This window comes from Ictidomys tridecemlineatus, chromosome 10, assembly GCF_052094955.1.
Source record: "Ictidomys tridecemlineatus isolate mIctTri1 chromosome 10, mIctTri1.hap1, whole genome shotgun sequence".
Classification (NCBI taxonomy): Eukaryota; Metazoa; Chordata; class Mammalia; order Rodentia; family Sciuridae; genus Ictidomys; species Ictidomys tridecemlineatus.
The window spans coordinates 143423837-143443419 of NC_135486.1; the positions used below are offsets into that span (position 1 = coordinate 143423837).

General features: G+C 53.9%; 1 protein-coding gene across 1 annotated transcript in view; it reads right to left on the reverse strand.

Annotated features, from left to right (window-relative positions):
- Positions 1-13389, reverse strand: part of Grin2a (glutamate ionotropic receptor NMDA type subunit 2A) — a 330729-nt gene extending 317340 nt beyond the window's left edge. The window contains exons 1-2 of the mRNA XM_078024622.1: positions 13299-13389; positions 11449-11880 (exon numbers count right to left, since the gene is read on the reverse strand). Of these exons, the coding sequence (XP_077880748.1) occupies positions 11449-11862 (414 nt within the window). The 5' untranslated portion in view covers positions 11863-11880; positions 13299-13389. The remainder of the gene's footprint in view (positions 1-11448; positions 11881-13298) is intronic.
- Positions 13390-19583: the final 6194 nt, after the last annotated feature.

Here is a 19583-nt window from a genome sequence, read left to right on the forward strand (position 1 = left end):
CCAGCACAGTGAGTCGGGCCAGAGGGAGCAAGTGGATCACAGAATAGTCGGGACCAAGGCACAGGCTCAGTCCCTGAGTGAAGAACGGACACATTAATAAATCAGCACACACAGTGTTTCCCCCTTATCTGCAGAGGACACATTCCAAGACCCCAGGGGATGGCTGAGACCACAGCTAGTGCCAAATCCTACGTACCTATGTTTTTTCCTATATGCATATCTCTATGATAAAGTTTAATTTATCCATTAGGCACAGTACAAAATTAACGATAACTAATAACGAAATAGAAATAGAATACTGTAACAATATATTGTAATGAAGACTGTGGATGTGATTTCTTTTTATCAATTTCTCTCTCTGTCTCTCTCTGTCTCTCTCTGTCTCTCTCTCTCTCTCTCTCTCTCTCTCTCTCTCTCTCTCTCTCTCTCTCTCACACACACACACACACACACACACACACAGCTGATCTGATAACTAAAAACAGCTACTGAGTGACTAACGTGCAGGTAGCATACACAGGATGGATACACTGGACAAATGGATGATTCCCACCCCAGGTAGGTCAGAGCCTAAAGGCATGAAATTTCATCACACTGCTCCAAACAGTACACAATTAAAAACATAAGATTATTTCTGTAATTTTCCATTTAGTAATTTTTAAGCCATCATTGATTGCAAGTAACTGAAACTGCAGAAAGGGAAACCATGGGTGTGGGGTACTGTTGTGAATCAGTTCCAGGGAGGCCTGTGCAGGGTCTCGGGGGTCTGTGAACTCCTACTACTGCACACACTGGGCCTACATGTGCATAACAATGTGGGAAGAGGCCACAGCCTTTATTAGGTTATAAAGTGGCCATGGCTCCCTAGAACGCCATCCCTGTATCACCTTCAGTTTTTTGAGAGAGTGTGCAGGCCAAGCCCTTGTGTTCTAGAGTGAGCTGTTTTGTTTTGGCAAAAAGACGTTGTCAGAGACCAGTGAAAAACGGGTGACCCCTTTCAAGTCAAGGCCCAGATTTAAAAGAGAAGACCCTTCTAATACACCAGCTCCCAGATCAAATGCCACTCAATGAACATTCCTCCTCTTCAAGGGGAGCGTGCAGGGGAGGGGTCTGGAGATGTCCGTTCTTTCTGAACACTATATGCTGTTGTTTGGATTTTTTAGTCTGCACGTGATCACCCTTTCATACTAAACGTGCAATTACAAACACACAGCCATTTCCATCACGGGGAACGTTATAAAATTTGGGAAGAGAAGGCATTTGGAAAGCCAACCAAGTCAACTTGTTTTTTGCATTTTGGTTTTGTCATTGTTGCTGTTGTTTGGGTCTCTTTTCCTTGAAGGAATGTGGAGAGGGAAGTAGAAGTAGTAGAGAAACAACAGAATTGTACCCAGGGCATTTTGCCTTCAGCAAGTGTTCAAAAATGCAGGGGAGCCAGGTGCGGTGGCCCACGCCTGTCATCCCAGCTGCTCAGGAGGCTGAGGCAGGAGGATCGCAAGTTCAAAGCCAGCCTCAGCAACTTAGTGAGGCACTAAGCCACTCAGCAAGACCCTGTCTCTAAATAAAATACAAAAATTAGCTGGGAATGTGGCTCAGGGCTAAGCACCCCTGAGTTCCATCCCTAGTATGACCCCCCCCAAAAAGAAATGCAGGGGAGAATAATAGACAAAGAAGAAGAATCTGACAATTGAAAAATCAGAGAGGGGTCTGCCAGTCTCTGGAATGTGAACGTGTGACGACAGTAAGTACAAAAATGGGAATCTGCTTCAATAAGTAGAGATCGTCAGCAATCATTCTAAACATTGTCTTCTGCAGATGAGCTTCTTACCAAAAACATTTCCACTAGTAAGTACGAGGCGCTGACCTAGTTAAGCTTATATTTATATGAGTGTGAGAGTTGAGTTGATATATACATAGGTTTCCTGCTTTTCAAATACCATCTACCCTTCAGGATGATGTAAAGTCCCTTGGGGATTTAAGGGGATGATGCAGGGATCATAAATTCCTCCCCCATGCCAGGCAAGTTTGTACTGAATCACTCACACACTTGGAGAAAGTGAAGACGTTGGTTTGCAGCCAAATCTAAGGGCCTAAAGCACCAGGGCTTGGGGATTTAAAAAAAAAATCAAGGATTTGAGAGGTGCAGAGTGTCTGGATAAGAAAGAGCCTCCGAGGTGACCCAGCCCCGCCCCCAGCACACGCCAATCTCAACCTCATTCCCGACAGCCAGGCCGCCACTCAGCTCAGTTCCATCCTGACAGATGCCTCCTATTTGTGGAGCCCTAATTCCAAAGCTCATTCCTCGCATCAAGCTGAAACTTCACTCCTTAGCATCCCGCTCTCAGCTCTGTCCCCGAACAATGACAACCTTCTACCCTGGGACAGGCCATGGGGTGTGTGGATGCACCTCTCAAATCCCCTCTGAGATTTCCCTTCTGCAGGCTCAACATCCAGAAATAGTGCTTCTGAGGCTCTGAACATATCTCATTTAGAAACTACACAATCCTGAGGGTCCCTTTTCCTTGCCCGTAGAAATTCCCAACCTTGATTCTTACACATTACCCTCCAGAACTGAGTGAAACTCTAGAGACGGTGGCATCAGTGCTGCTGGAGACCATCAGCTGTACCACTAAGGCTCTGTTCCTACGCCCCTGCTCACAGAAGAAAGCTTTGCAGCCGTCACCTATTATTCTCGGAGAAGAATCCTGGACTGCCAGTCTCCACCAGTGATGTTTGAGGAGTAGAAATGTGGACCAGTGCTGGCCACTGAGATAGAAGAAGTTATCTACTGTAGTAAAAGGATAAAGATTCTAGGAAGAAAAAAACACTTGTTCTGGTTTCCATTTTCTTTCTGTTTTGAATAATGGCAGGTGAGGATGTGATGCCTGGAACCGAGGCAGCCACCTTGTCACTCAGATAAACCGGCTGCTGAGGAAGGGAAGGCAGAAGGACTAGAAAGAAGCTGCGTGCTTTACAGTTATGAAGTCCCTGAGCCAGACCTGGGGTGCCTTGTTACTTAGTAATGCTGAGCGTCTCAGTGGGTCGAGCCACTGCGGGCCAAACAGCCTGCTGCTGGCAGCTGAAAGCACCCTCCATGACAGAGAAGGTGTAATAGAGCTACACGTATGTTCTAAAATGAGGGAGGTGTCGCGCGCGCGTGTGTGTGTGTGTGTGTGTGTGTGTCTTAGAATCCGATGAACTTCTGGTCAAAGCAAAATAAACAAGGAAACAAACAAAAACCTGTAATTGGGTACCACGGGTTCAGTGCTTGCAGAGCCCACGCAGTCAACTGAGGAGTGAATCCGGCTAGATCTGAGGTCACAGAGGGGGAGGGTTAGGGTCGACTTAGAAATGCTCTGCACATCCAGAGACATGAGCCTTTTTATCAAAAGGCGATCAGCAGAATGGAGGAAAGGAGCCGGGGGAGGGAGGAGAGGAGGAAATGGGAAATACTGAGGAATTGTACTGGCCACATTATATGGCTGCCTTGTGTGCATGTGCGAATGTACAACAACGAATCCACCATCGTGTACAACTGTAACGCACCAGTGAAAAAATCTGCAAAACATGCAAGCATTTTTAAATACATACCAGTGGGAAAACATGCATCCATACGCCAGACCCAGTCTGCAGTCCTTCAGCTCCCAACCCTCGAAACACCCACTCCCTAGTCAGTCTGGGAGCAGGGCACCCCGCTTCTTCCAACAGTGCCAATGCTTCTCAGTCCCCTAGGGAGACATGGTCAAAGGGCTAAACTTTCCTTTACAAGATGGATAAGCTCTGGAGACCTCACGTCCATCCTGGTGACTACACTTAATAAGTGGGCCTTATTGAAATGTGCTGACAGGAGAAGTGAAGAATTCTTGCCACAAAAATCAAAAGGGTGGGGATGTGCCGGGAGGGGCCATTAAGGGGCTCGACTGTGGCGATCAACTCACGAGGTAAGCCAAGACACCACGTGGGACGCCTTCCATGTCCTCGGTCCCTACTGTCCAGCTTACCTTCCCTGCAGTCTGTGATGCTGATCCACCCTTTCCCCCTGGAAAGAGTCCTGAATTTTTACTTCATCACCAGCATCTCAATCATCTTAGTTCAGACAAACAAAATAGTAACAGCAAAATCTGTTGTCTGAGATACAAAATCTCTTCTGTCTGCGTTGAATCTAATCCCCTTCCCTAAATCATCTGGACTCCCAGTCACTGCCTTGAAAATGTAATAAAATAGGAACAAAGAACAGGAACCCAAAGACCTCGTTTCTTGTGCTATGGCTCAAAATAAATCCCCACTATTTCTGGGATCTTCATCTCCTCATCTGAAAACAGGGATTCTTTAAACAGACATTTTGGAGGGATTGCCAGATTCCCCAGGTTACCACTAAGTCATCGATCCTTGGCAGAGATAAAGTGACAAACTAGAGACACTGCCACTCTACCCCTAAACCCAGGCTGACATATGCTCCGCTTGGTAGAACCACTTAGTGCAAAGGTCCAAGAGACGGTCTCCCTGGCGAGGGCTTCCCATCGCCCACACTTAACCTCCCGTTTGCTGCACGGAGCTCACGGCAAGGGCTGAGAAGATAAAGGAAGCTTCTGGTCGTTCCAACTGAGCAAACAGGAATCATTTCACGCCGGACCCCCTGTTTCTGGGTGTTCTGCGGGATTCTTTCCCAGCCTCCTGCAGGGGCTATCTCCTTATCACTGTGTAACCTCCAAGCCTTTTTATGGTTACTAAAAAAGTCCATGTACACTGGAGAAAAATAAAAACCACAGAATGCAGACGGAACGCTGACAGCCCATAGGATGAGCGAGCCCTGAGCCATGCCCTTTATCCCAGGTAGGTCTCAGAACTCCGGGGGGCGGATGCCATCCTTGTACCATCTTACAGAGAGAGCCACTGAGACTTGGAAATAAAAATCCTCTCCCCATGTTCACCTAGCCAGGCAGTGGGGAGACCCGAACCAGGCCACCTGATCAGGGTCCAGCGGACAAACCACTCCATCCACCCCGCTATGAGTCTCCCCCCAAAGACAACCTCGGCTCACATTCTGGCCAGACTTTCCTTACGAGCACATAAAACTTAGTGAGTTAGGAGTCTTACAGACAGTATCATCCCAAACTCTCACTTTGCAAGAACTGGAGAAAGGTCAAGGGCCCTTCCCAAGGTCACACTGGTATTTGGAAACGGAATTTAGTCCAAGGTTTTCTGGAATCATCCAGTACAAGTGGACCAGAAGTGGTGGCCTGAGAACTGGGTCGAGAAGGACCCGGGTGCAACCGTCGATTAATGACGGTGACACAAACGTGAAGGTGTGGCTGGGTGCACTCTCCACCACCTTCCCCAGGAGCAGCCCCTGGAAGGAGATGGCCAAAGAAGGGCTGCTTCCTAAAGCCCCCGTGTTTTCCTCACCGACATCAGGGCATGTCCACCCACTGCCTCAGGGCCAAGCGCAGACACAATGAGGGGAGTGGGAAAGTTGGGGGCTAAAGAAAGGAGAGGTGCCTTGGTGGGTGTGGGGGCAATGGGGGGATGACTCATCTCCAGCTACCAGTGTGGTCAGGCCTTCCGGTTTTTTTCAAAAAAAAAAAAAAAAAGATGAAACTTGGGTTTATTCATCTTTTTTGTGTGTGGAGCTGGGGATCGAACCCAGGGCCTTGAGCATGCAAGGCAAGCACTCTACCAACTGAGCTATATCCCCAGCCCCCAAATTTGCATTTTTAAATGTGATTTAAACTCTGAAATGTTGACAACCCATTCAAATTGGAAAGCTAAAGAGTGAGGGGAATGTGGGGTAAACAAGACACAGCAGCAACCACCTTAGAACCTCTCAGTCCTCGGTGACCCCTTCCACGGCGCCTTGGTAGAGGCCGCCAGCTCGCCACAGACCTGAGACCCAGCCCAGGCTCCTCCGCTGACCCCCTCTTTCTCTTCCCTCCCCCTCACCCCCCACAGAAGCCTCTTGCGGTGAGGCTCTAGGGTGGACGGACACCCTTCCCAAGGCACCAGATCGCTGCTCTCCAAGGTCCACCCCAAGGCCAATAGCCCCGAGGGCACCTGGCAGGGCTCTGGGGCAGCATCTGACCGCTCCTCCGAGGCGGAAGACAGGCACCCCCTGTCCTGGGAGCTGCCTGGTGCCTCTGAAGCCAGAGTCGGTGGGTTCCATGACATCTGCTCTGCGCGTCTGCCCTTCCCATGAGCTTTCAGCACCTAACAGGAAGGTCCCTCACGTCCCTGCTCCAGAGCTGCTGAGGAGGACAGCCCCAGCTCCTGCCTCCTGCTGACGAGCTCTTCCTCAGCTCCACAGACCTTCCTAGGTGACCCCCCCCATGTCTGTGAGTCCCCAGGAGGGCAAGTCAGTCTGTCACTGGAGGGAAGGGAAGACTTGGCACACGCCTGTGATGAACTGGAGCTTAGGGACCCAATGCCAGCAGAATCGCCCGAACCCCACAGATATGCTCCTCCGGAATCCACAGCAAGCTCGCATCCGAACCTACGGCCTGATTCATTCAATCAACAAACATTTACCAAGCAGCAGACGCAGAGAGGAGACCAGCACAAAGTGCCCAAAGGACTCACGTCTGGACCCAAAGTGACCGAACCAGAGGTGGGAAAGTAGAGGAGTCGTTTAAACAGTGGTGGTGTGAACAAGACACCCCGCAGCCATTTAAAACCAAGTTGGAGAAGTCCATTTAATGAGGGAAAGTTCCAAAAATATCTGATCAAGTTTTAAAGAGCAGAAAAACAGGTTGGGAAATGAAAGTGTCTCAAAATCAGAGTGAACGCACGCGGTAGATTCCCTCTTCTGTCTCTAAGACATAGAACTTTTACAGAGACCTGTAGTTATTTTAAAGTGTACACAGTATTGCTTGGAAATAAGAAAAGGAAGTCACAGATCAAAACCACAGAGGACTTCCCCCAAAATGCGTGAATTAAAAGACAAGAGTCAGGACTGGGGCGGTGGGGAGCGGGCAGCCTGGTGGTAGAGCATATGTGCACTTACTGTCACAAGGCCCTGGGTTCCATCTTCAGAGAGAGAGAGAGAAGGAGGGAGGGAGGGGGAGGGGGAGGGAGGGAGGGGGGAGGACTCTCCAACTTCAAGTAGGAATCAAAGCCACTTGATCCTCAGGGGAATGGGTCCCACCCAATGGGTCCCCAGGTCTCAACACCCCCTGGGGAGAGGGGACAGACAGCAGAATTGTGGCACAGGTCCCACCACCAAGAGTCCCAGCCCAAGAGGAGACCCCTGTCTGAGTCAAGGAACTAAAACCAAGTCCCCCGTGGGAGACGAGGGCCCAGGCCTGCCCCAGCTCCGTCCAGCGGGAGAAGGCTGTGGGCCCAGCTGCTGACACAGCCCTGAGGGAAGTCCTCACCCTTACAGATAAGGGACAGAGGGGACCCTAAAGTCACCCTGAAAACCAGCTCCAACAAAACCTAGAGGACCCAGGAGACCTCGGATCCACAGCTCTGCACTCGGGAGGGCTGGTGACGGAAGACGCTGGGCGATGAGAGAAAGAGCGTGTGGCCAGAAGGCCCCCGGGGCCCAGGAGGGGATGTCAACATGAGGAGAGCTGTTCAGAGAAAGTTAGGGAGAAGGGCCCAGTCAGGCACCCTGGGAATGCGGCCGACCATTGTGGAAGTTAAACTCAGAGAGGCAAAATGATAGACCAGCCACACAAAATCTCCCCAAAGCACAAAGAGAGAACCCAGAAAAACAGGAACGAGTGTAGTTCTATGGTCAAGGAACCACAATGTGCGCGGACCCAGAAGGAGAGAACAGAAACCTGGCAGAAAGGAAACATTAACAGCGGGGCTGAGATTTTTCCAGAATCAAAGAAATACCTGAATTTTCTAAGAAAAGGCACAGAATGCAAAGTACAACAGGCAAACCCCACACAGTGGTATGATCCCAAACCTGTAACGTAATCAACCCACAGAGCCTAGAAGGAGATACAGCAGAATGGCCGCAGAACCTTTTCCTGGTGACACTATGGGGAGCAAAATTTTAATCTCTTCTTTAAACTTTAATGTCGTTTCTAAGTGCTCCACAATGAAAAGATGCCGTTTTATAAAGTGGCTGTGGAAGAGGAGCATTTGTGATTTCAAATACACAGATACACACACACACACACACACACATTTTTTAAAAAATCTTGCCTGGATGGACTTACTCCTTTAGCCGAGGAGACAAGATGCTTACAGAAAGCAAAACCCGATCAGCCATAGCCATGGACGATGGCTAAAGTCTGTGTCTTGACCAGTCCCAGGACACGGAGCAGGAAGACCAAGGTCCAGCCATGCACTGGACTTGCTGGGGGACCAGTCCTGCAGCCAGAGTGTCTGTACCCCAGGCAGAGCCAAAATCACCAAACCCAGAGAAGACTGGAACATTAAGCACTATTTTCACCTCTGATTTAATTATATTTCAGGACCACCAACTGATATGGGGAAAATTAACACCTCCGCTGTCAATTAGATTAACACCACAAAATCTGCCAGTCAACATCTCAATTATGATAAGACTTTGTTCTTTTCTTCGGGTAAGCTGAGGGAAAGAAGAAAGTGTGTGTGTGTGTGTGTGTGTGTGTGTGTGCATTTGTGTGTGCGTGTGTGTGCATGCGTGCGTGCGTGTGTGCGTTTAACTGGTACATTAACAGCCATCCTCACCCACGGGGCACTACTACACTGCCAATGGAGAAGTGAAAATGACAAGATGTGTTCCGGACAACTGTACCAAGTCAGCGTCATCATGGGGGGAGTCACAGGTGCCCTGCGGATTTGGAGAGGTTGAAGCTTTGGGGTCATCACGCCATCGGCGTGCCCAAGAAAGGCAGAGTTTTAGGACACATCCCAGGCTGCCTTTGGAGCCAAATAAACACCCCACGACACTCAGCCCTCAGGGAACAGGTGGCAAAGGCACATGCCAACCAGACGTGTTACTAATGGAAGGAGAGGCTCTTCCCATCTCAGATGATTTCTTTCCTTTTTAAACACATCCAGGTTTCTCAAAATATCGCCCCTTCACACATCACCTGCCCGTCCCACAGAGGGGACGCAGCATCTGCCCCAACACTGTCCCCACTGACTTCTCGACTCCCAACCATCTGGCCTCATCCCCAACAGTTCCACCAGAACCACAGGCAGCCTCCCCCAGACCACGCCAAAACCCAGCCACAGTGGGGAGTGTCCAACCTCCTCCGCCATTTTGAGCCGATGCATCCTTTCTCTCCCCTCCTGTCCATGCCTCCTCAACTCTCTAAAATCCCGCCTTCTCTGGAAATGACCTTTCTTTCCTGCCTCTGCCTTCTCCCGATTCATACTTCCACCCGCATCTTCATAGGCGGGGAGGGGGGTGGTCCCCTAGGACCACCTGCTGCCACCCACACCCACTGATGTCTCAAAACTCGCCTTGTCATGGTCCCTTCCAGGGAAGGCAGTGGCTGGTCTAGGCGGTCAGAGCCTGACATTCACTGGGTCAAGTTTCACAGGTGGGCAGGGGGGTGCTGGTCCACGAACACACCCCGTTTCTGTTTTTCTGCCTACAGGCAAGTGAGTAAGTCAGGGGAAAGGCTGCACACCCACCTGTCAGTCTTAGAAGACAGACAACTGGAAAGACACTCAGGACTACCAGACCCAAGCCACCTTCCCAGATTCTCCTCGAATCAGAGTTTTCCACTAGGCTGTGTGGGGCCCCCTGGGTTCTAGAAATTTCCCCTTCAATATGGTTATTGTTTTGTGTGTGTTGAGTCAGAACGTCAGACAGGAGGTGGGATCGTGGTGATACTGAGACCCCATGGTAATATTTAGAAGCACTGCCCCAGCCCCTGCTGGACACCGCTGTTCTCCCTCCTGGCCGGTCCTTCCTGCGTACAAGCCCTCAAGCCGAGATCCCTGCACCACTCGGTGGCTCAGTACCTCCTAAGCAATGAGGCTTCTTTCCGGGCTTCCTGAAGAATGGGACGGCCAAAGGAGAGGACGGGCTTGACGTGGTGAGATGTAAGATTGCAGCTTGAGACCAGAAACCAGCTATCTAGTCCCATCCCCCACGACGTGGTCTAGCGAGTCTCTAAACTCCATCAGGAAGTTAGAGGAGACTCTGGTAAACCCCAAGGCCCTTTCCACTTCTGAAATGGCCCATGCACTAGGGGCAGAGCGTGGCCATTTCTTTCATCCAAGAAAGGAGCACCCAACACTGAGAGGTAGCGGGGAGGACATTCAACCACACACAGGGAGCTGCTAGGCTGCAAACCATTTAAAAAGAATGTTTAATAAGATGTCACATCACTGGCGCACTTCAGCGGAATGTGTTGCAGCCCAGGAGGCCTGAAAGAATTAACACAATTCCCAGAGGGGCCAGTGGGAAGTGCTGAGCAGAGCCAGAACCCGATTTGGTGAAAATAAAAGTGCTCTGAGAACGTCAAAGGGAAAGAGACAGATGTCTGCCAGCCGACTAGGATGTCTCCTGCCATCTGAGGAACCTGAAGGTCTAGGGGCTGGGGACCAGCCCGCCAGGAAACCCCTTCCTCCCCTTCCGGACCGACTCCCGTCCTGGCCTGCATGGAGTCAGAGTGCACCACACCTCGCTCCTTCCTTTTTCTCATTCTTCGTTTTCCTTCTCCCTTCCAACCTGGCCCTCTCCCTCCAATTCAGCAAATCCCCCATCAGGCCCCCAGAACATCTCCCGCAAACCCCTCTCCAAACCAGTGCTCCCGAGCTGCCCGCAAAAGGACCTTCCCTGTCCCCCTAAGCCAAGAGATTTGGGCGCACTCTATTTCATTTTGAAACTCTTCCATTTCAAGACCAAGATCCATGATTGGGTGCCAGTTCCTCCTGTGAGGGTCTCAGAGCCGCTGCCCCAGGACCATCCCTACACAAGGGTCATGTCAGGCAAAGGCCAGGGCCCTGCCCTGGGCCTGGAGCCACTGCTCCCACTCAGACCCATAGGGAGAGGAGGGTCCCTCCCAGGCCCCTCCAGCCTAAGGCTTCTCAGACTGCTGGCCCCTATAGTTCATCACCCAGGGTCCCGAGAAGCAGGATAGCTTCTGTCCTTTTGTGTTTTGCCTAAAATCTCACCACAACAGACCCACCTTTATTATGTTTTTCAAGTGATTTTTGTCACTTGTCACAAGAAGGAAAATGGGGCCGCTTTCCCACGCGATCTGGTAAAGTCAATATTAGAGGAACCTGAGCCATTCTGCTCCAGCGCTCCGGGCTCCCTCTGCGCCGCGCGCTGCTTGGAACCTCCATCCTCCTCCCACTTCCGCATTTTCCACCTTCTTTGTGGCACACTCGGTGCCCCCAGGACCTCACTCTCAGAACCAAGGCTAAAGCCGTTTCCCAGCGGGGCCAGAGGTCAAGACTCCTCCCGCCTTCGGACTGCTGGGGGACGGGCCAGGGGAGCCCGAGGACCTGCGTGGCTGCCATATGCGGCGGCGGGCGCCCTCGGGGTCTTACCTTGTCAGCCATGATCATAGATGCGCCCCCGTGGATGCCCAGGATGGGGATGAAAGTCTGTGAGGAGATAAAATCCAGCATCTGGGCCACAGCCTCTTGGTCGGTGTCGTCCCCAAACACCAGGCCGTGGATTCGCGCCCCGGACATGAGGTCGCACACGTGCGTGATGAGGCTCTTGGGGTCGGTGCGGTTCATCAGCAAGGCCACCACGTTCACGTCCAGGGGCAGCCCCGCTGCCTGCTCGGGGCCCCACAGGTTTCGAAGTTCGCGCTCTGTCACGTCGTGGCTGTGACCCAGCAGCACCGCAATGTTCAGCGCTGGGGGACCCTTCTCCGCCGCCGCGCCCTGCGCCGGACCGCGCCAGACCAGAAGGGCCGGCAGCACCAGCAAGGTCCAATAGCCCAGTCTGCCCATAGTCGCCACTTACGGTCCCTGCAAGGTGGAGAGCGAGAGGCAGGGCGGCGGTGAGCGAGGGGCCCGGATGAAAGGGACTGCCGAGCGGCGCCAGGCGCGGAACCCAAGCCCAGCCTGAGCCGCTGTGGTCACTCGCTCCATCCCCTGTCCCCGCCAGGCGGACCTCTCGACCCATCTACCACCCTACCTACAGCTCCAGGCCGAGCTAATTCTCCACCCCTGTCCCCAAGCCCATTCTCGAATCCCGCCTCCTTCTCCTCCCCCGTCTCCAGACGTTTCCCCATCCTGGGCTCTGAGCACATCCCCCACCACGTTCCCCAAGTTAGCTGCAGACTACAGCCCCCGATGGCCCAGGAAGCCATGGACCCCGCCCAGCCGGTGGGTGCACAGGGCAATTCCTCTCTCCACCGTCTACCCCCGGGGTAGCGCAGACCAAGTTACCGACCCCGCCCCCTGCTCACGCGGAGCGAACTTCAGTTCGGCCCCGGCGCGCGGAGGCGGCTCCGCTCTCCTCATCTTCCTGAGCCCTGAGCTAGTTGACTGACCCCACCTCCTTCGATCCCACCCGGTGCGCTAGCACCGCTGCAGACCTGCTTCTCTCCTACAGGATTCACCCCAAGTGCTTGGAAGTCAGGATGCTCGCTTTGGAGTCCAGGCTCCATGGAGCCTGGGGGAACTTGGGGCCCACCTCCGCCCCCTTGAGCCCAGGGGCCACGGAGCAGCTTTCACTCAATTGCAAGCGTCCCAGGACCCGCCCCCTACACACTCGCGTGCACACAAGCGCGCACACAAACACCCTCTCTCACGCGCGCCATGTGCAATGCAGAATTCCGGAGAGTAGGCGCGTCCCCCCGCGGGCCAGCGCGTAGGAGCTGGCAAAGAACGTGCGTGGGGGGAAAGGTAGGCTCCCAAGAAGCTCTCAGACAGACGAGGACTGTACAGCCCCTCCCCGGCCTTTCCACTGCGAACCCTATTGCCAAATCTTAGATGCACGTGGGCAGTGGGCTGCACACGCTCACAGACCACGCGCGCTTTTCTGCGCACATCCGCAGGCCGCCGTAGAGATGCCCACGACCAGCAGGAATCCCCACACGTCCTCAGGAGGTGCACACGCATGTGTCGCGACAAGAGTAGAGCTGCGCTTGCCTGTTAATACCAGCACAATCGTGCACGCGTGTGCAGGCGCGCGCCCCTCTGGCCAGCCACTGTTGGAACCGGGGGAACTTGGGGCGAACTCGCACCGGCCTTGGCATTCTTTGGGTGAGCACCGCGGAGTGCGTGGCCGCAGCGCCCCCTGGTGCTCCTCTCGCGCCTCACTACTGGGCTCCCTCTCCCGCTTTCTCTTCTCCCTCTCTCCAGATCCCTCTCCCGCTCTCCCTCCAATCGAGCCTCTTTCCTCCCGGCCCACCGAACCCACATCTCCCGCTGGGACGTACCTGTAGCCGGAGAAGGTCGAGGATGCAGTGGGGCGCGCTGCGCGCACGAGCATCTCGGCCGCCTCAGCAGCCACCGGGTTTAGCGGGTTCCCGCATGCTGCGGCCCCCGCGCGCTCCCCTGGCTGTCCCGCGCTGTCCGCATCGCCCCCACGGGGGGCGGCTATCCCAGCCGGAGGCTCTGCAGCAGGGCTCTACCAGGGCGGAGGAGAGATGGAGAAGCAGGGTCAGCCCCCGGCACGGGGAAGGGGGGTTGAGGGGAGAGCTGCATCTGCAATGCTCACAGCCCCCCTGTGTGCCCTGGGGGCTCGCCCAGAGAGGGGAAGCTGAAGCTCAGTGCCCAAGACGCCCTCAGTGCGGATCCTCGGTCCCTGTGGCTGATAACTGTAGCTCCACTCAGGGGCGCTCGGCAGAATGGGAGCCCCAGGTTGGCCACCCACGGGAAGCTAACTGGGTACCTCCACCCTCTCGCCCCCTACCACCTCCCCGGAGCCGGCTGCTGGGAGTTGTGTGACCAGGAGCTGCTGAGCGAAGGGGGTAGGGAGAGAAAGAGGAGGGAAGGAGGGGGCGCTGGCGGAGTTTGCGACGAGCTGGCAGGAGGAGAGGGGGAGGGAAGGACGCGGGCACCCGCGGTCCCGGATCCCCGAGGGAGGTGCGATCACTCCCACGTAGCGACCCTCTTGCGGTCCTGCCTCCCCCTCCGATCCAGGCCTTCCACCAACCCCCTCCCCAAGGGGGCCTCCGAGGCTCCGCGTCCCGCGCCAGCACTCACCGCAGCCTCTCTCCACATAGTTCTCAGCAGTGGCCGCTCCTGGTCATCTCCAGGGCTGATGGCTGCGGCCGTGACTCTCAGCGCTCATCCGGCCCCATGCTCCGGCTAAGCCCTCGGAGCCCGCTCCAAGAGCCCCCGCTCGCTTGCTGCCCCGCTCCGGACGGCAGCCGCCTGGTCCTCGGAGCGCGCCGGAGCACCCTCTCCGCAGCCCAGCTCCAGGCTGGTGTGTGTGAGGCGAGTGTGTGTGAGAGTGGAGGTGGGAGCGCGCGCGCGCGTGTGGCCGGGGATCCCCGCGGTCCCCGGCCGAGAGAGGCGCGGGCGGGGGAAGGCTGCTCCCTCGGGGCCCTGGGCTGCGGGGCCAGCGCGGCTCTGGCCGTTCGGTTCCCCGCTCCTCCGCGGGAGTCCAGAGCGCCCGGCCACCCTGGTTCACAGCTCTGGCCACGCCAGGTTCCTGGGGCTGGCTTCTGCCGCGGTCGCCTCCCAGGAAGAGGAAGAGGAAGGCAGGGGCGCCCAGCACGCCAACTTAGGGACTTGTTCTTGGCCACCAGCGCACAGCCCCCGCGCCAGCCCGAGACGCCTGGAGCTCCGCGGGGCGAGAGCGCCCTCCGCCCGCAGCCGTCCTCCCCGGAGGCGGGCCGAGGCAGACCCCGCAGTCCCTCGGCGGCGGCGCGGAGCGCGGCCACCCGCTCCCGGAGCGCACGGCGGCGAACCAGGCCGAGAGAGGTGACTGGCTGGTGACGGGGGCGCCTGCGGTGGCGCGCGCGGCGGTCCCCGGTGCTGGATCCACGCTCTCCGCCCGCTCCCGGGCGTCTGGTGCCGCTGAAGAATCAATTATTCAGGTCTCCGCTGCCGCTTCCTCCTCCCCCAGCGCCTCGCGGGAACAGCGGTCCCCCCGCCGGCACAGCCGCGCCGACACGCACACACCCGCACAGGGAGTCTGCACGGCGCCCCCGCCGGTGCCTCACCGCCCCCGCCCGGAGCCCACTCCCCTGGTGTCCCGGAGCCAGAAGCCCAGGGGCCACGACACCTACATCCGCGTCCCTCCTGGCTTTCTAAGTTGCACCTCACAAAAGTCGCCCCGAGGTGCCACTTCTAAACCACCAGAAGGCCGAGCCAGGAAACCTGGGACGAACGGGTGTGTGGGCTGTTGGCTGCAGTTCTGGCCACCTGGCATGGAACCGGCAGCGAGCAGAGGAGCCCCTTCTGCCGGCACCTGCCCCTCCAACGCCGCCTCTGCCTCTCTCCCCCGCAGGCCCTGGAAGGAAAGCGCTCTTAGATCTTAGGGGGGTTTAAATTGTCCAAAGCTACACCCTCCACTTACCAGCCTGATGTCCCCTGCTGAGGTCTGAAGGTTTGTGCCGCCCATTCATAGGTTAAAATCCTAACCCTTACGGGACATATTGGGAGTAGGGGGCTTCATGGGGTGATTAAATCGTGAGCGCAGAATGACCAGGGCTCTTAGAAGAGAGACTCCAGAGAGCTAGCTAACCCTTCCCTTTCAGACAGAAGGTGCCACCCCTGACCCAGAACCCAGCCCTACCAAACACTGAGTCTGTTTTGCCTAGATCTTGGGTTCCCAGCCCCCCGGAATTGTGAAAAATAAACTTCTGTGGTTTCTAAGCCGCCCAGGTTATAACGTTTTGTTATAGCAATTCTTCAAAACATCACCTTTAGGCCTTTATTTATCTTCCCTTAATGACTGCTGATCTGGAAAATGGGAGGGGTCAGTAAAAATACTTAATTTCTCAGGGTATTTTGAAAAAAAAAAGGCAAAAGAGTCTTGCTAAAAGAGTCAACACCGTCTGGCACATAGTAGGTGCTCATTAACGATGAGGTCGCTTTAAGGTGCCCTGGAAGGGAGGGTACTCTTTCTAGGAAGCCGGCTGTGACTGCTGATCTGGAGACCTATGGATTTGTTAGTGAGCTGACTGTTGTATGCGAGTTCCCTGGGGTTTTATTACCCAAAAGACAAAGGAAGGGTAGGAAAGACCCAGAAGGCAAATGAAAATGGGGAGCTGTGTGCTCTGAGGCAGAGAATGGGGAAATGACCTGTTTCTGCAGGCCACTGCTGGGCAGGGCGGGCAGGCTGGCCCCTCCTGTGAGTGGCAGCAGTGACTCCTGAATTTGGCACACGGGCAGGATTCTGATTCAGGGATGAATGAGGAAGTTAGGTTGTTTTATTTAAATAAAGTATGAAAGTCAGGAGCCAGGCCCGGTGACACATGCTCAGGAGGCTGAGGCAGGAGGATCACAAGTTCAAAAGCCAGCCTCAGCAACTTTAGCAAAGCCCTGAGCAACTCACTGAGACCCTGTCTCTAAATAGAATTTTTAAAAGGGCTGGGGATGTAGCTCAGTGGTTAAGCGCACCTGGGTTCAATCCCTAGTGAAAAAATAATAATAATAAATAAGGTATAAATTATACGCAATAAAGGGCATGTTATGGGTTGGATCTGAGGTGTGTCCCCAAGAGCTTCTATTAATGCAGGAATATATTCAGAGGTAAGATGATTGGATTGTGAGAGCTGTGACCTGGTGGGTCCACCCGGGTCTGAAGGGATACAGGGCATTTCCATCACTCCCAGAAAGTGCCCTTGTCCTTTGGTCGTCAATTTGACTTCCCCCATCTAGCAGAAATCATAATTTTTATTTCCAACACCATGTAAATAGTTTTGCCTTTTTTCTACCAGGAATTGAACCCAGGAGCACTTAACCACCAAGCCACATCCCCAGCCCCCTTTTTTATATTTTATTTAGAGACAGGGTCTCACTGAGTGAGTCTGGCTTTGAACTCAACAATCCTCCTGCCTCAGCCTCCCCAGCTGCTGGGATCACAGGCACGCGCTACCACGCCTGACCCTTTTGCCTTTTCTGAACGTCCTATGAGTGGAATTGGACGGTGTGCATTCTCGGTGACCAGCTTTTTTTCACTTGGTATCCAGCAGGTCTGTCTATATTGCTGCATGTATGACAGTGTTTGTTTTAAATGTTGAGTTTCCAGCTTTCCTTTTATGAATAAACCACACTCTGTGTATCCAGTCTCCTGTGGACGGACGTGTGAGCTGTATCTGGGGAGCATTTTAAAACCGCGATGTCTACCACAACTTCATTCCATCAAAATCTACAGGGGTGGGGCCAAGCAGGGACAATGTGGTTTAGATTTTTATTTAATTCTATTTTTTATTATTGCATAATAATTGAGCATATAATCTTTCAACGCATTCAGCATGCTGTCATCAAATCAGGGTAATCAGTGTTTCCTTATTCTTAACATGTCTTCTACCTTTGGGGCCTTGGAACTGCTCTCTCCTGGGCCTCCATATAACAGGTTATTGTCAACTATTATCCCCTGACTATGCTGAGGAACACTGGGACTTGGTCATTGTTCTGTGTTTTAGCACCTGTAATCCAATCTCCCCCCAACCCGCTCTGCTACTGCCCTTCCAGCTCCTAAGAGAATCACTATTCTACATTCAGATCAAGTTTTTTCCTAGCTTCCACCAATGAGAGGGAACATGCAGTATTTATCTTTCTGTGTCTGCTTTATTTTGGTTAGCATAAGATCTTTATTCCTATTTATAGCTGAATACTATTCCAGTGAGCCTATGTGTACCACATTCTCTTTACCCATCATTCACTGGTGGACTCCAAGGTTGATTCCACACCTTCGCTATTGTGAACAGTGCTGCAGGACATTGGTTTTAAATCCACTGACAATTCTGCTGATCCCTACATTTTCCATTCTTGAACGTAGATACTCTCCTGGAAATGGATTCGTTGATGAAAACCACTGTATGGGGAGCCGGGAGTCATTGGTGCCCAAACTTGTGGAAAGGTGGAGAAGGCAGATGTGGTCTCTTGAATGGAGGAAGAAGACAGTCGCTCATTCAAAGGAACTTTCGGTCCTTGAAGACTGCCACTGTCCGCTTGTGTTGCACGGGGATGGACGTGTCCCCAGCGTGCTGAGCCCTTGGGCCAGCCACCACCCACGTGCACGGGATCCTGACAGCCTTCCCCATGCAAAGCCGCAAAGCTAGACCCACCCAGAGCCTAATTTGCTGAGTAGGATGTTGTCACTCAGGGGCTTCGGATGGCAGGCCCCCTGCATCACAGCTATCCCACCCAGGACCGTGTTTTAAAAGGAAGAAAAGAAAGAAAAGGGGGAATCCATGCAGTGCTACTGATTTTGTAAATTGACTTTGTCACTGATCCCATCATTCAAGTAACTGAAGTATCCAGTCTGGACCTAAGGAGCAAATCGATCGGTCTTCTAACGCTACTAAAAGAATGACCCCGCGGTCACCCTTGGGGTTGAGCGCCATCGTGAAAGACCAGTCACTATCCTGTGTCCCCAGGACAGAACTGAACCGAGCCTGTCACGGGTGATGCTTCTCTTCATGTCTCTGAGCTCAAAGGAAATTGGAAAAGAATCATAGCAACACGAAGCGGAGAAGCCTTCGCGCCTGCCCTGGTTGCCCGGTGGCTGTTCTTAAGTGGGCGCCCCCCTGAGTCGCGGTAACTGGGTTCTTACACCAGGGATCTGAGAAGGCCTGCGGGGGAAATGGTTTGGGTTTGAGGATACATCGCTCAGAGAAGCCTACTGCACGCCACACGATTGCTGGTGATCTCTGCTCGGTACTGTTTCTCTGGATATCCCCTGAGGACTTCCGACTTGGTCCAGCACCTCCGTCTTGCACATGGGAGAACTGAGGTGCACACTCTCCTGGCGTGAGCACCACCCGACGCTGACCACCTCTGTCTCTGGGCTCTCTCTGAGACCCTGAGCTGTGTGTTACCAGCCCAGCTTTCTTCTCCTCCACCTCCGCTTCCTCGTTTGTAAAAGAAAGGGCTAGATGACCCAGGATGACCTCGAACCTGCGTCCTGAAGCAGGGTAGATCAGGGACCCTTGTCACCTTATTTCCTTTGCCCCATCTTACACAGGGCTAACTGGCACACACAGGCCCGCTTCTGCCCGGCTGCCCCCTTCACAGCTGAAACAGAGGGCCAGTCCCTTAGAGGAAATCACCAGACCCTACTTCTCAAAGGCCTGCCTGCGCAGAGCTCCCAAGTGTGAGCCACAGTCACCTGCAAGGGCAGATCACCTACTGAAGACCTCATCCACATTGCCTGCGGCTCATGCATCTGACTTTAAACCTAGGAAGGATCGTTCCACGCTTCAGCAGTAAGCATCACGGGTAAGGCACAGGAAGCTGAGTACCAAAGTGACTCCGTATGCCCAGTCACCCCTCATTCAGCGTAAAACACTCCTAGCAAAAAGACCACCAGAGATGAACTGAGGACTCAGAAACACATGACCCCAAGTCCCCTCCGAGTCCCCTGTCGCGTTCCCTCACAGCCCCCTGGACCGTCCTCCCGTAAGCCGTCTTAACTGTGTCTCTGTCTTGGGGAGCTCTTCTCATGACCGCACCCCGGCCGTCACCCAGGCCACCACACCCTCCGCGCCTGGTGCTCCAGGACTCCGCTCTTGGAAGTCTGGACTCCGGGGTGAGCCCAGCCA